The sequence below is a fragment of the Ooceraea biroi genome, chromosome 9 (genome assembly GCF_003672135.1).
Source record: "Ooceraea biroi isolate clonal line C1 chromosome 9, Obir_v5.4, whole genome shotgun sequence".
NCBI classification, from domain to species: domain Eukaryota; kingdom Metazoa; phylum Arthropoda; class Insecta; order Hymenoptera; family Formicidae; genus Ooceraea; species Ooceraea biroi.
The window spans coordinates 11,856,582-11,869,550 of NC_039514.1; the positions used below are offsets into that span (position 1 = coordinate 11,856,582).

The 12,969-nt window shown below is 42.3% G+C and overlaps 1 protein-coding gene across 1 annotated transcript in view; it reads left to right on the forward strand.

The window, feature by feature from the left end:
* Positions 1-403: 403 nt before the first annotated feature.
* LOC105279511 overlaps positions 404-12,969 on the forward strand; it is a 38,279-nt gene continuing 25,713 nt past the window's right edge. Inside the window, exons 1-2 of the mRNA XM_011339343.3 lie at positions 404-1,096; positions 11,950-12,849. Of these exons, the coding sequence (XP_011337645.2) occupies positions 1,024-1,096; positions 11,950-12,849 (973 nt within the window). The 5' untranslated portion in view covers positions 404-1,023. The remainder of the gene's footprint in view (positions 1,097-11,949; positions 12,850-12,969) is intronic.

The following is a 12,969-nucleotide window of genomic DNA, read 5'->3' on the forward strand; positions in this document are numbered from 1 at the left end:
TTGAAATTCTATTACAATTAATATTACATCCATTATTATGTGCATGCTATTTAGTATTAAAATTCTTACAATTACATATCTGTATTACAAAATTTCCAAATCGCTGCTCTCAATGATGGCCCACATTTATTGCCAACAAACGTCCCTTTGAGCCTTTATGAGTTCTGGAAAATCCTACTTTCTAATTACCTGAGAGGCGGGTTTTCCCACCTTCGGAAAAGTAGCACCTTCGCAGAAGTTTTCCAAACAATTAAGTACAGTAAAGTGTCGTCTCCTACGAATTTGCTACCAATAAGGACTCTTCCCGTAAAATTTGAATCAGAAGCTCGGATCTTAGTGGCTAGTGGCCGCCCCTGGCGGCAGCCGGCGTGGTGGTGGGGGCTACGGTTGAAGGTACGTATAGTCGTGAACCGAACAGTCGAACACGTCAGTCGCCTTTTACCGGCTTCCCAGCTAGGATCGCGGTAGAAGTCTAACGCAGAGCATTCGCGCGTATAGTGACAGTGTCACGAGCTAAAGGAATCATTGGGGTGCCCAGTCTCCTCACGAGTCGCACAATTCGCGCCGAGAAATGAAATTCGTGCCCCGCCTGACACGATTCGAAAGCGGTGGCAGAAGCGGCAACAGACACAGTAACAGCAAATCTGCTGGCAGTAGTTGTCACGGTAGCACATCGTGCGGAGTTGTCATTCGAGCGAGCCGGACGTACCGCGACCATCGGATACCGTAACACAGAGTCCGTCTGTGCGAGCAGCATCCGCTCATCGGCATCGTTACGCGCCAGTTTCTCGCCGCGTCCGCGCCGACGGGAGCACCACGAGCAGTGGATATCGAGAAGAGATATCGAAGAACGAGCGGGTGTGAACGCGTGCGCGTACGCAGATACGTGGAAGTAATACGCTTGATCACGTACACCGAGTACATACTACACACACAAGCGGAAGGCACGTGTACGCGAGTGTCAGTGATCGCACGGTGGAGTGCAGTGCTGTTACTTGTGAGCCCGGTGCTTCGCGGATAAATATGAGTATGAAAGAAGAAGAGGACCCGTCTTGGGCGGAGGGACCATGGGACCCTTTCTCATCCCTCCTTGACGGTACGTGTACGGGGTGCACACGGGCGCGTTTCTTCGGCGCGACGCCGTCGCGGCGACCGGCCGGCCGGCGCGGCGCTCTCTCTATTCTTAGCGACCGATTTGGCGATCACCGCGGACTCGCGTCGAATTGCCGGAAGCGCAGCCTTCGTTTCTTTACCGAGTTTTCCTCGTCTCCCTTCGTTCCTTCCCTCGTCCTCCGAGTGCGTCGGGCGAAAACGCGCCACCCCGCGAATCTACTACCCTTGCCGGTCCCGCAACAAGGGCGGGGCGTGCGTCGTCAGAGGCCTTCGCGCGACAGAGGGTTCGCTTGGTGCGCGGTGGGATATTCGGTATGATAACGATCGGTCGATCGCGGATCAAGGATCGTTCCGCTGAATCCGATCTCCCTCTGCGAATTAGTTTTTCTGCTTTTTTTCTTTCGTCCCCCGTTTTTATGTTCTCTCCATTCGGACCCCGATACAATCTCGTGCGACGAGGCTTAATCGATGATTTTGACACAGGCTCAGGAGATTCGCACCATCGAGCGATACAGAGCGTACAGATATAAGTATAACTCAACTAAGGAAATGTAATAAAGTACGTAACTTGCTCGTGTAACAGTCGACGATTTTACTTTCGTAAGATTTCGGTTCATCGAGCTGTCCGCATCTCGTCGCGAGTTCATCGGGAATCGATGGGAATCGATGGGGGTGTATGACGAGCGCGTGGCACTCGCGGGAATGCGATCCGCTTGCGCGTAGCGCAATTTTTTAAATCGCTCCCTTGCGGAGCGTGACGGAGCTGGCCGCGCAAGACTCTCGGTGCGTTGCCTTCGCACGCGAGCGGAAATAAACAGGCGGATAAGCTTGGGGGCGGAGGGGATACCGTGACGTAAACGTGCGGCGTGAAAGAGAGAAACAAAAATTGTGCGGATTTTATTTACGCGCGAGGAACTCTCGGCGGACACCGGGAGCGTGAAACACGACGTGAATCAGTTTTGCACGAGCTCAAACATTGTTTTCTATTTTCGCTCGCTTGACATTCAGGTAAATCAGCGCGCCGTAACGTCGCGTCATGTCAAACCGCTCCTGATCCGAATGTGGAGGTGCGGGATTTAATTTAGCGTGAAAGTAGTCGGGGATTTCCGTCATTCAGTCTTTCGATTCTCGAAGAGGCGCGTGGGTCTTTCACTTTCGTTTGTGTATCTAATGAGGATTGATACTTGGGATATTTTTTTATCTTTCGTTAAAAATTGATCGCAATCGGTCCGAGTACATCTTTTGCACCAAAAATAATAACTATTAGGATAGAATGAGAACTTAAGAAACTCGTCTTGTGTATGAACCCGAGTCGAAATTTTGCGCCTACTTTAATGCTTTTAGCAGTGGTACGAACCTACTTTTAGGAAAATAGAACCTAGAACTCTTACATTGAAACTCAAACTCCTACAAACAGATGTTAAGATGCTATTTTGACCCTGCAGCATTCGGCTGTAATCTTGATCGTAACCTGCTTTGACGCTCTAGCGGCAAAAAAGGAAATTTCGGACATATTTTAGTGTTAAAATAGACGCTGAATAACGCCTCAAATGAAGAATTCGAGGTTCAATGTAGAACTAAAATTTCGACTCGGGCTGTGTCACGGAATATCCCGAGTCGAAATTTTGCGCCTACTTTAATGCTTTTAGCAGTGGTACGAACCTACTTTTAGGAAAATAGAACCTAGAACTCTTACATTGAAACTCAAACTCCTACAAACAGATGTTAAGATGCTATTTTGACCCTGCAGCATTCGGCTGTAATCTTGATCGTAACCTGCTTTGACGCTCTAGCGGCAAAAAAGGAAATTTCGGACATATTTTAGTGTTAAAATAGAACGCTGAATAACGCCTCAAATAAAGAATTTGAGGTTCAATGTAGAACTAAAATTTCGACTCGGGCTGTGTCACGGAATATCCCGAGTCGAAATTTTGCGCCTACTTTAATGCTTTTAACAGTCGTACGAACCTACTTTTAGGAAAATAGAACCTAGAACTCTTACATTGAAACTAAAACTCCTACAAACAGATGTTAAGATGCTATTTTGACCCTGCAGCATTCGGCTGTAATCTTGATCGTAACCTGCTTTGACGCTCTAGCGGCAAAAAGGAAATTTCGGACATATTTTAGTGTTAAAATAGACGCTGAATAACGCCTCAAATGAAGAATTCGAGGTTCAATGTAGAACTAAAATTTCGACTCGGGCTGTGTCACGGAATATCCCGAGTCGAAATTTTGCGCCTACTTTAATGCTTTTAGCAGTCGTACGAACCTACTTTTAGGAAAATAGAACCTAGAACTCTTACATTGAAACTCAAACTCCTACAAACAGATGTTAAGATGCTATTTTGACCCTGCAGCATTCGGCTGTAATCTTGATCGTAACCTGCTTTGACGCTCTAGCGGCAAAAAAGGAAATTTCGGACATATTTTAGTGTTAAAATAGACGCTGAATAACGCCTCAAATAAAGAATTCGAGGTTCAATGTAGAACTAAAATTTCGACTCGGGCTGTGTCACGGAATATCCCGAGTCGAAATTTTGCGCCTACTTTAATGCTTTTAGCAGTCGTACGAACCTACTTTTAGGAAAATAGAACCTAGAACTCTTACATTGAAACTCAAACTCCTACAAACAGATGTTAAGATTCTATTTTGACCCTGCAACATTCGGCTGTAATCTTGATCGTAACCTGCTTTGACGCTCTAGCGGCAAAGAAGGAAATTTCGGACATATTTTAGTGTTAAAGTAGTAGCCAAACAGACGCTGAGTAACGCCTCAAATGAAGAATTTGAGGTTCAATGTAGAACTAAAATTTCGACTCGGGCTGTGTCACGGAATATCCCGAGTCGAAATTTTGCGCCTACTTTAATGCTTTTAGCAGTGGTACGAACCTACTTTTAGGAAAATAGAACCTAGAACTCTTACATTGAAACTCAAACTCCTACAAACAGATGTTAAGATGCTATTTTGACCCTGCAACATTCGGCTGTAATCTTGATCGTAACCTGCTTTGACGCTCTAGCGGCAAAGAAGGAAATTTCGGACATATTTTAGTGTTAAAGTAGTAGCTAAACAGGCGCTGAGTAACGCCTCAAATGAAGAATTCGAGGTTCAATGTAGAACTAAAATTTCGATTCGGGCTGTGTCACGGAATATCCCGAGTCGAAATTTTGCGCCTACTTTAATGCTTTTAGCAGTGGTACGAACCTACTTTTAGGAAAATAGAACCTAGAACTCTTACATTGAAACTCAAACTCCTACAAACAGATGTTAAGATGCTATTTTGACCCTGCAACATTCGGCTGTAATCTTGATCGTAACCTGCTTTGACGCTCTAGCGGCAAAGAAGGAAATTTCGGACATATTTTAGTGTTAAAGTAGTAGCTAAACAGGCGCTGAGTAACGCCTCAAATGAAGAATTCGAGGTTCAATGTAGAACTAAAATTTCGACTCGGGCTTTGTCACGGAATATCCCGAGTCGAAATTTTGCGCCTACTTTAATGCTTTTAGCAGTCGTACGAACCTACTTTTAGGAAAATAGAACCTAGAACTCTTACATTGAAACTCAAACTCCTACAAACAGATGTTAAGATGCTATTTTGACCCTGCAGCATTCGGCTGTAATCTTGATCGTAACCTGCTTTGACGCTCTAGCGGCAAAGAAGGAAATTTGGGACATATTTTAGTGTTAAAGTAGTAGCTAAACAGGCGCTGAGTAACGCCTCAAATGAAGAATTCGAGGTTCAATGTAGAACTAAAATTTCGACTCGGGCTGTGTCACGGAATATCCCGAGTCGAAATTTTGCGCCTATTTTAATGCTTTTAGCAGTCGTACGAACCTACTTTTAGGAAAATAGAACCTAGAACTCTTACATTGAAACTCAAACTCCTACAAACAGATGTTAAGATGCTATTTTGACCCTGCAGTATTCGGCTGTAATCTTGATCGTAACCTGCTTTGACGCTCTAGCGGCAAAAAAGGAAATTTCGGACATATTTTAGTGTTAAAGTAGTAGCTAAACAGACGCTGAGTAACGCCTCAAATGAAGAATTCGAGGTTCAATGTAGAACTAAAATTTCGACTCGGGAATGCATGTAACATGTATATTTCTTTAATTGTATTGTTTGTTGAGTGACGCTTTTGTAGAAAAACATTCTTGTTTATTCATACTCCGAATACTGTCGGCATGCACTCCTAAGTGTTGGAGCTGGTCTGGTCGGAGCAGACTTCTCTTCTGTTCAATTTTATAACGTATGTCAAATTCATTCATCCACGAAAGAGAGAGAAAGAAGTAATATGCGTTCATTCATTTTTTTTCTCGTGAGTGTGCAACTTGTGCGGAAGTCAGCAGTCAAGAATAACTTCCGCGGGCGTGTATCCACTTCGGTACGCGTGAAAGTATTTTCTAAACAATTTTCCGCGAGTCGCCGACTCTGTTTTCGCAAAACGCAGTCTCGGCGTGATCGCTCTGTCGTGGACGTGACGAAAATATCAAACGCGGCCACTTTTTGACGCGTAGCGTGATAAGGGCGGTTTGGCCAACGTGCGATAAAAAGGGTCTAGTCGTGTCTGCGTATCGCTTCACGCTCGTCGATCATCGATGAAAAGCGCACGATTCTGCTCAGCTTATCGAGCGACCGAATGCCGGCCGGTCAGGCCGGGCACGCGATTTTTCGCCGTTCCGGGTGCAGCTTTTCGTTCCGGCTCGCCCTTAATTAGCATCTGATGGAAAAGCTGTCTGCTCGTTACACGCTCGAGCGATAATGTTCGGCGGAAGCCGGGCATACCTGTCTGTCCAAGCCCCCCCGGGACCGGTTTTCCGTCTCTCGCGCGGAGGCAACCTGGAGTAGTTCGACGTCGGCTTCGAGCTCGGCGTCGTACCTACCTGCGTTTCTCGCGTGTCGTATTTTCGAAAGTCCCCCCCCCCCCCCCCCCCCCGAATGAAAGCGGCTCCTGCTGCCTTTATCAGATCGCGCGAATAATTTCACCCGCCGAACGGACGCCGATTCGGGCGGACGCCGAGCTGATTTTACTCCACCAATCGAGAGATCGCTTTTCCTAAAGGGGAGAGATTGTGATGGTGGAGCACTGGCATCTTTGCTTCTCTTTCCCCTCTCTCTCTCTCTCTCTCTCTCTCTCTCTCTCTCTCTTCTTCGGAACATTGCGCGCTCGCGAACAAACGAGATGAATTCCAGTGGCCGGCGAAATACGAGAAATTAAATTAAATAGATACAATATTAAAAGTGCCCAATTTCAGATTTTTGCCGATCCCTGACTTACGCAATAAATTTCGTTACTCTATACATTTTCAACAAGTAACGAAATTTATTTCGTTTCGCGTTACAAATGTATCGAGTACCAGTAGCATCTCGCTACATGTGTAACGAAATAACGATGAAAATTTAGGTACTCGATATACATTGGCGACTAGTAACTTTTGTGTAATTAGATAGAAAAGTAACTGGTTATTGCCATTTTTGCTCGGATCGCGGAACGTGGACGGTGCATGTGTTACAACTTGATTCAGTCCATTCGTGTAATTATTTGGTGCTAATAAAAAATTAAAGAGGATGGAGCGATATCGAAGGATTGGCTCGAGTGTCTTGCTTTTCTCTCGTGCGACTCTTGACGGATTTTACGAACGCTGAATGTCGCGGCACTGACCTATCTCATGACTCGCCGAGTATGCTATCGATCTATTCCGATTCATTTACATATAAGCTGCATATAAGGCTGCGTGCCGGGAACAGTCGATCAAACGAGACGACGAATATCTGTTGAGAATTGCAGTATCTCTTGTTTTGTGGGCACGCAATTTTTAATCGCATTAGCATATCTTCGTGGAGACGACTTTGTTTATTGATTCGATTGACAGACTCGAGTGATAGTACAGATAGTACCAGTATCTGAACGTTGACGGCAGTGCACGTAATAGCATAAAACAAACATTTCTTTTAATTTTAATTATTTTTGCTATATATATTTGGGAGAGTTTTATTTATTAATATGCTTTTTATAACCAACAAATGGTCAAATGTACTTTAACGAAAACTCTTTATCTGGACAATCTTATAACAGATTTTAATTGTAACATGCAATTAGTGTCATTTTGTTATTTCTGAAAGAAAATTGAATTTTTTGTGTTTCATTATATATACATATTTTAGATATGTATGAGTACCCGAGTCGAAATTTTAGTTCTACATTGAACCTCGAATTCTTCATTTGAGGCGTTATTCAGCGTCTATTTTAATACTAAAATATGTCCGAAATTTCCTTTTTTGCCGCTAGAGCGTCACAGCAGGTTACGATCAAGATTACAGCCGAATGTTGCAGGGTCAAAATAGCATCTTAACATCTGTTTGTAGGAGTTTGAGTTTCAATGTAAGAGTTCTAGGTTCTATTTTCCTAAAAGTAGGTTCGTACGACTGCTAAAAGCATTAAAGTAGGCGCAAAATTTCAACTCGGGATATTCCGTGACACAGCCCGAGTCGAAATTTTAGTTCTACATTGAACCTCGAATTCTTCATTTGAGGCGTTATTCAGCGTCTGTTTGGCTACTACTTTAACACTAAAATATGTCCGAAATTTCCTTTTTTGCCGTTAGAGCGTCACAGCAGGTTACGATCAAGATTACAGCCGAATGTTGCCGGGTCAAAATAGCATCTTAACATCTGTTTGTAGGAGTTTGAGTTTCAATGTAGAGTTCTAGGTTCTATTTTCCTAAAAGTAGGTTCGTACGACTGCTAAAAGCATTAAAGTAGGCGCAAAATTTCGACTCGGGATATTCCGTGACACAGCCCGAGTCGAAATTTTAGTTCTACATTGAACCTCGAATTCTTCATTTGAGGCGTTATTCAGCGTCTGTTTGGCTACTACTTTAACACTAAAATATGTCCGAAATTTCCTTTTTTGCCGTTAGAGCGTCACAGCAGGTTACGATCAAGATTACAGCCGAATGTTGCAGGGTCAAAATAGAATCTTAACATCTGTTTGTAGGAGTTTGAGTTTCAATGTAAGAGTTCTAGGTTCTATTCTCCTAAAAGTAGGTTCGTACGACTGCTAAAAGCATTAAAGTAGGCGCAAAATTTCGACTCGGGATATTCCGTGACACAGCCCGAGTCGAAATTTTAGTTCTACATTGAACCTCGAATTCTTCATTTGAGGCGTTATTCAGCGTCTGTTTGGCTACTACTTTAACACTAAAATATGTCCGAAATTTCCTTTTTTGCCGTTAGAGCGTCACAGCAGGTTACGATCAAGATTACAGCCGAATGTTGCAGGGTCAAAATAGAATCTTAACATCTGTTTGTAGGAGTTTGAGTTTCAATGTAAGAGTTCTAGGTTCTATTCTCCTAAAAGTAGGTTCGTACCACTGCTAAAAGCATTAAAGTAGGCGCAAAATTTCGACTCGGGATATTCCGTGACACAGCCCGAGTCGAAATTTTAGTTCTACATTGAACCTCGAATTCTTCATTTGAGGCGTTATTCAGCGTCTATTTTAATACTAAAATATGTCCGAAATTTCCTTTTTTGCCGCTAGAGCGTCAAAGCAGGTTACGATCAAGATTACAGCCGAATGCTGCAGGGTCAAAATAACATCTTAACATCTGTTTGTAGGAGTTTGAGTTTCAATGTAAGAGTTCTAGGTTCTATTTTCCTAAAAGTAGATTCGTACGACTGCTAAAAGCATTAGCGCAAAATTTCGACTCGGGTAGTCTCGACAGTTTAATGGCTTCGTTCGGCACGAGACACCTGTTCGTATGCCTGATCATTTGTTGTCCGCGTGGTCGGAGCGATGAACCGGAGGGGTTTATAGTTTTTCGTTGCCGAGTCAAGAGAGTTTTTCATTAGTCCTCAAGGACCGATGTTCTGTCTTTAAACTTGTTTTTCGTCAATATATTGCTTAAGACGTACGAAATTAATATACGAAACACACGAATAAAACACACATGTTATGAGATGTACATGTAATTTTCGTCCATATTTATATTAATATATTCAATTTATTATTTATATATTTCTTAATTAATAAAATTTTTCTCGGTTTTGGTGTCAACAGAAAGTGTTAAGTTAGACATTTTGCATTTAATCCGACGCCATTCTGTCTATTAAAATCTTTTCTTTATATTTTTGTTTCTGCTTTTTCTTCATTTTTTATATAATGTAATTTAATAATCTTTTTCTTTTTACATATTTTCTGAGAGTGTTGCATAATGTTGTTTATATTTTTTGTAATGAAACTATTTAAGAGTAAGTACAGATTGTCATTATTGCGATATTTGTTAATACCTGTTTGGAGAACAAAGCAAATTTGCAAATACGGGAAGAGGGGAAGTCGTATTAGGTTCGTCGTAAACAACGGTAGACTAATCTCTTGGTAATCGTGATTCACATATCTACACACATAGACCGCCCGCATACGTCATCTGGATACACAGCTTCCCATATGTTTAGACGAAACTGCAATCTCTCGAATCCTGGCGCGTATCTCGCTGGAACAGTCGAGCGATGAATCATCATGCAACGTAGCCGGCATTTCCGCGTATCTTCAATAGCCGCATTATTCGCAAAATTACTTCCGCACTATCGTTGGTCGGGTCTTAAACCGAACCTGGAGAGATGCTATTATCGGATTAACTCCGGATTGCTATATATATTTGGCTCCGTGTCGTAAAGTGAATCGGTTATCATGGGAAAAGGGCATGACTCGCGATACATTACCGTTTACGTCCGTTGCCCCCTAGCCGCGCACGACGATGGAAAATCTTTCATACCGTCGGAATTATCACGAGGCTTAGCTCGCATATCTTAAATGTTAGCTTTAATAACCACGCCCGGCGATATCGCTCTCTCGCCTCGCTAATTACATCTCGTCCCGACATTATGCCGACCACCGTGAGACTTGAAATCGAATCCTCAGCAATCGCTGATGGATCGAAACCAGCACGCGAGGAAGATAAATGCTTCACACGATCGAAATAGATCGAAACTTTTAATCTGTGCATCTTGAACGTTGATTATTCACACGCATGAGATGTGAGATTGACGTCATCTTTTTCTCATCAAATTCTTTCTCTCATTCTAGTTGATTAAAATGAATACTCGACAGATAATATTCGCTTAGCGCGCACGAATTTCTGTAGACACGCGCGGATATAGAATCCTGATATCGAGAGATCTGCGTGCCTCTCGATTACGAAATGCTGTTGGTCGATTGAGATAGAGAGAGAGAGAGAGAGAGATATATATATTGCATGCTTGCTGGTCGCACACACATGCTTGGCTAGAAAGTAACGTTAAGAGGATCGCACCTGGTAACGAAACACACCGCGTGCTTACGAATGCACTCCATGTACGTATAAGCAAAGGAGGCTGTATAACAGTTCTCTATGTGCGGATAAAAAGTTGCCTTGGCATTGTCCGTCATTGTCGTCGGTGATTTATTAACGGTCGAGACGGTCCTGCGGATAACGAGTTTGATTTGCCGGGATTGCGTTATCCGCTCGTCCGCGACTCGCGATTTTATTTTACTCGGACGTCTTTACGCGAAATCATTTGCACTTAACATTAATTAATAGAACTTGGATCCGGTTGCAATCTGAAATCCGGGAAATAATAAAAAAAGAAATATTATTTATATATTAATTATATATTGCACACAGCGCTTAAAAGTTTAGACTGATATCTTCGTATTTTGTTAATCTTCCTGTATTTTTTTCGACTTATTGGTTACGTCTCATCTTTTATCAATCACGGGAAAAAGTGAAAGATTTGCAAAGGAAATCGCGAAGCGGGAAGTGGAGTAATGTGAGTAACGAAGGTCGTCTATTTTCGTCATACGAGTACATGGTCATCGCGACCTCCATTCATGTTGTCAATTCCATTAATCACGTGTTCTTTCGTTGATACACGCGATAATGTGCCGGGTATTACGACACGTGTTGCAATTCCGCGCGATGTACTATCGCGATGAAGCAATGTGTCGCAATCTTCGGCGCCGAGCACCAGGAAGTAAAAACTTCGTGATCGCCGGGTCGTTGAATTGGAGAAAAGAATCTATTTTTCATATTTATATGTTAAATCTATGTGTGTTTGTGCGAACTCAGCATATTTGTATATAGTGTTTTAACATTAAGAGAGCATTAAGCGCTTTTCGAGAAATAAAAATCGGAATTGTTTTGTTTATTGGAGAACTGATAACATCAATGCAAGATACTTGAAAATATTATTTTGATTTTTATCGCAACATCAATGTTAATATCAATCTTAATATCAACATGTGTTTTGCACTGTAATATAATCATTCAATTGCAAAATTTGAAATTTAATGTAATTGTTACACACGAATATCTAATACGTATAAGGGGTTTTAATTGTAATACTTTCATTTTTTCGATAATTCAATTTATCGATTCACTTAATTTTCCTGAGTCATTGCATAATTTTTATACTCTTGCTGCTGGGATTAACAATAACATGTTGCATGAAAGTAATGCCAAATCAAGACGAGTTTCAATAGAGTTTATACATGTAGTTAATATAGAATTGTTATATATGTCGTTATATTTAACGCGTTTTATAGATTATCAAGCGTTTTCCCAGAATATTACGTAAACACGCGATGTTTGTATTTCTCAAATTTTAAATCGTGAAAAACACATATCTACATTACTTTTATCTCTTAAAGTTTTGCAAAAACGATCATCCTGCGATATCTTGCTTTCTCTTATTTCTATTTCGCGAACATTATGTAATCCCGTTAATCATTTATTTGCATAATGTGAAAGTCGACTCGAGAAGTTATCAATTAATTTCTAATTTTCTGTGCAGAGATGTCTGACATACATAACTCATATGAGCCAATCTTCGGAGACAACAGATCTGACAGATATGATGAGGAAGAGAATACGGATGGAAGCTTTATTAGAGATTTGTTGATGGAGCCTCTCCTTAATGATGCGGATTATGAACTGATCAAAAGTGATTGTCCTTGGTTTAATAATCTACTTCATCCCGAAGCTGTCAATTGTACGTGGGATGGAAAGTGTCATACCTATCATCAACAGCCCGTATTGAAATTAAACTTTCTTAATACGGAGCAGATAGAGCAGATGGAGGTAGAGACAGAGATGCAGATGAAGATGCAGACGCAGGTGCAGAAGCAACCGCAGATGCAGACGCAGACACGGACGCCCGCCAGCAGGAGCATCCTGAAAACGCAATCTAATGTATTAACTGACTCTTCGTTTCGGTTGAAGTTATTTCAAGATGAAAATCGAATAATAAAAATCAAGGCAGAGCCACCCAAACAGTCTAACAACACCAGCAAACAGGAGAAGAATAAAACCAGCAAAGAAGTAAAGAGCCTGGAAAGCGATGGCGACTCGCGACGATCGTGGTCACCGCAGAGTACGCCTGATAGCGAGCCGGAGAACGAGCCAATATTCCGGCACAATCAGATCAATCTACACGAGTACATATCGCAGGGTGTGACCAAGAGCACGAGCGAGCCGAAGACCAGCCAGCCGATAAAGAAAGGCCAGCAGAAGACACGACAGAGCTACTCGCGCAGAAAAGAGGAGGAGAAGAAGAACAAGCGGAAGATGACGGCGGTCGATGATACAAACATCATCATGCGAAATACCCTCAGCGATCATTGTTACTATCTGAGCGATAGGAGCAATGTGCAGCAGCGATTAGGGATGGAGCCATCCGATAGTGAATACGAGGGTGAGTACACTCTTTTTCTGCTATCTCGAACGGATCTTTTTCACCGGAAGTTTTTTTGGCGATCTAGCGCGGTCGCGTAAAGTGATTCTTGATGCGTAAAGAGTCGTGGGGATACTTCAC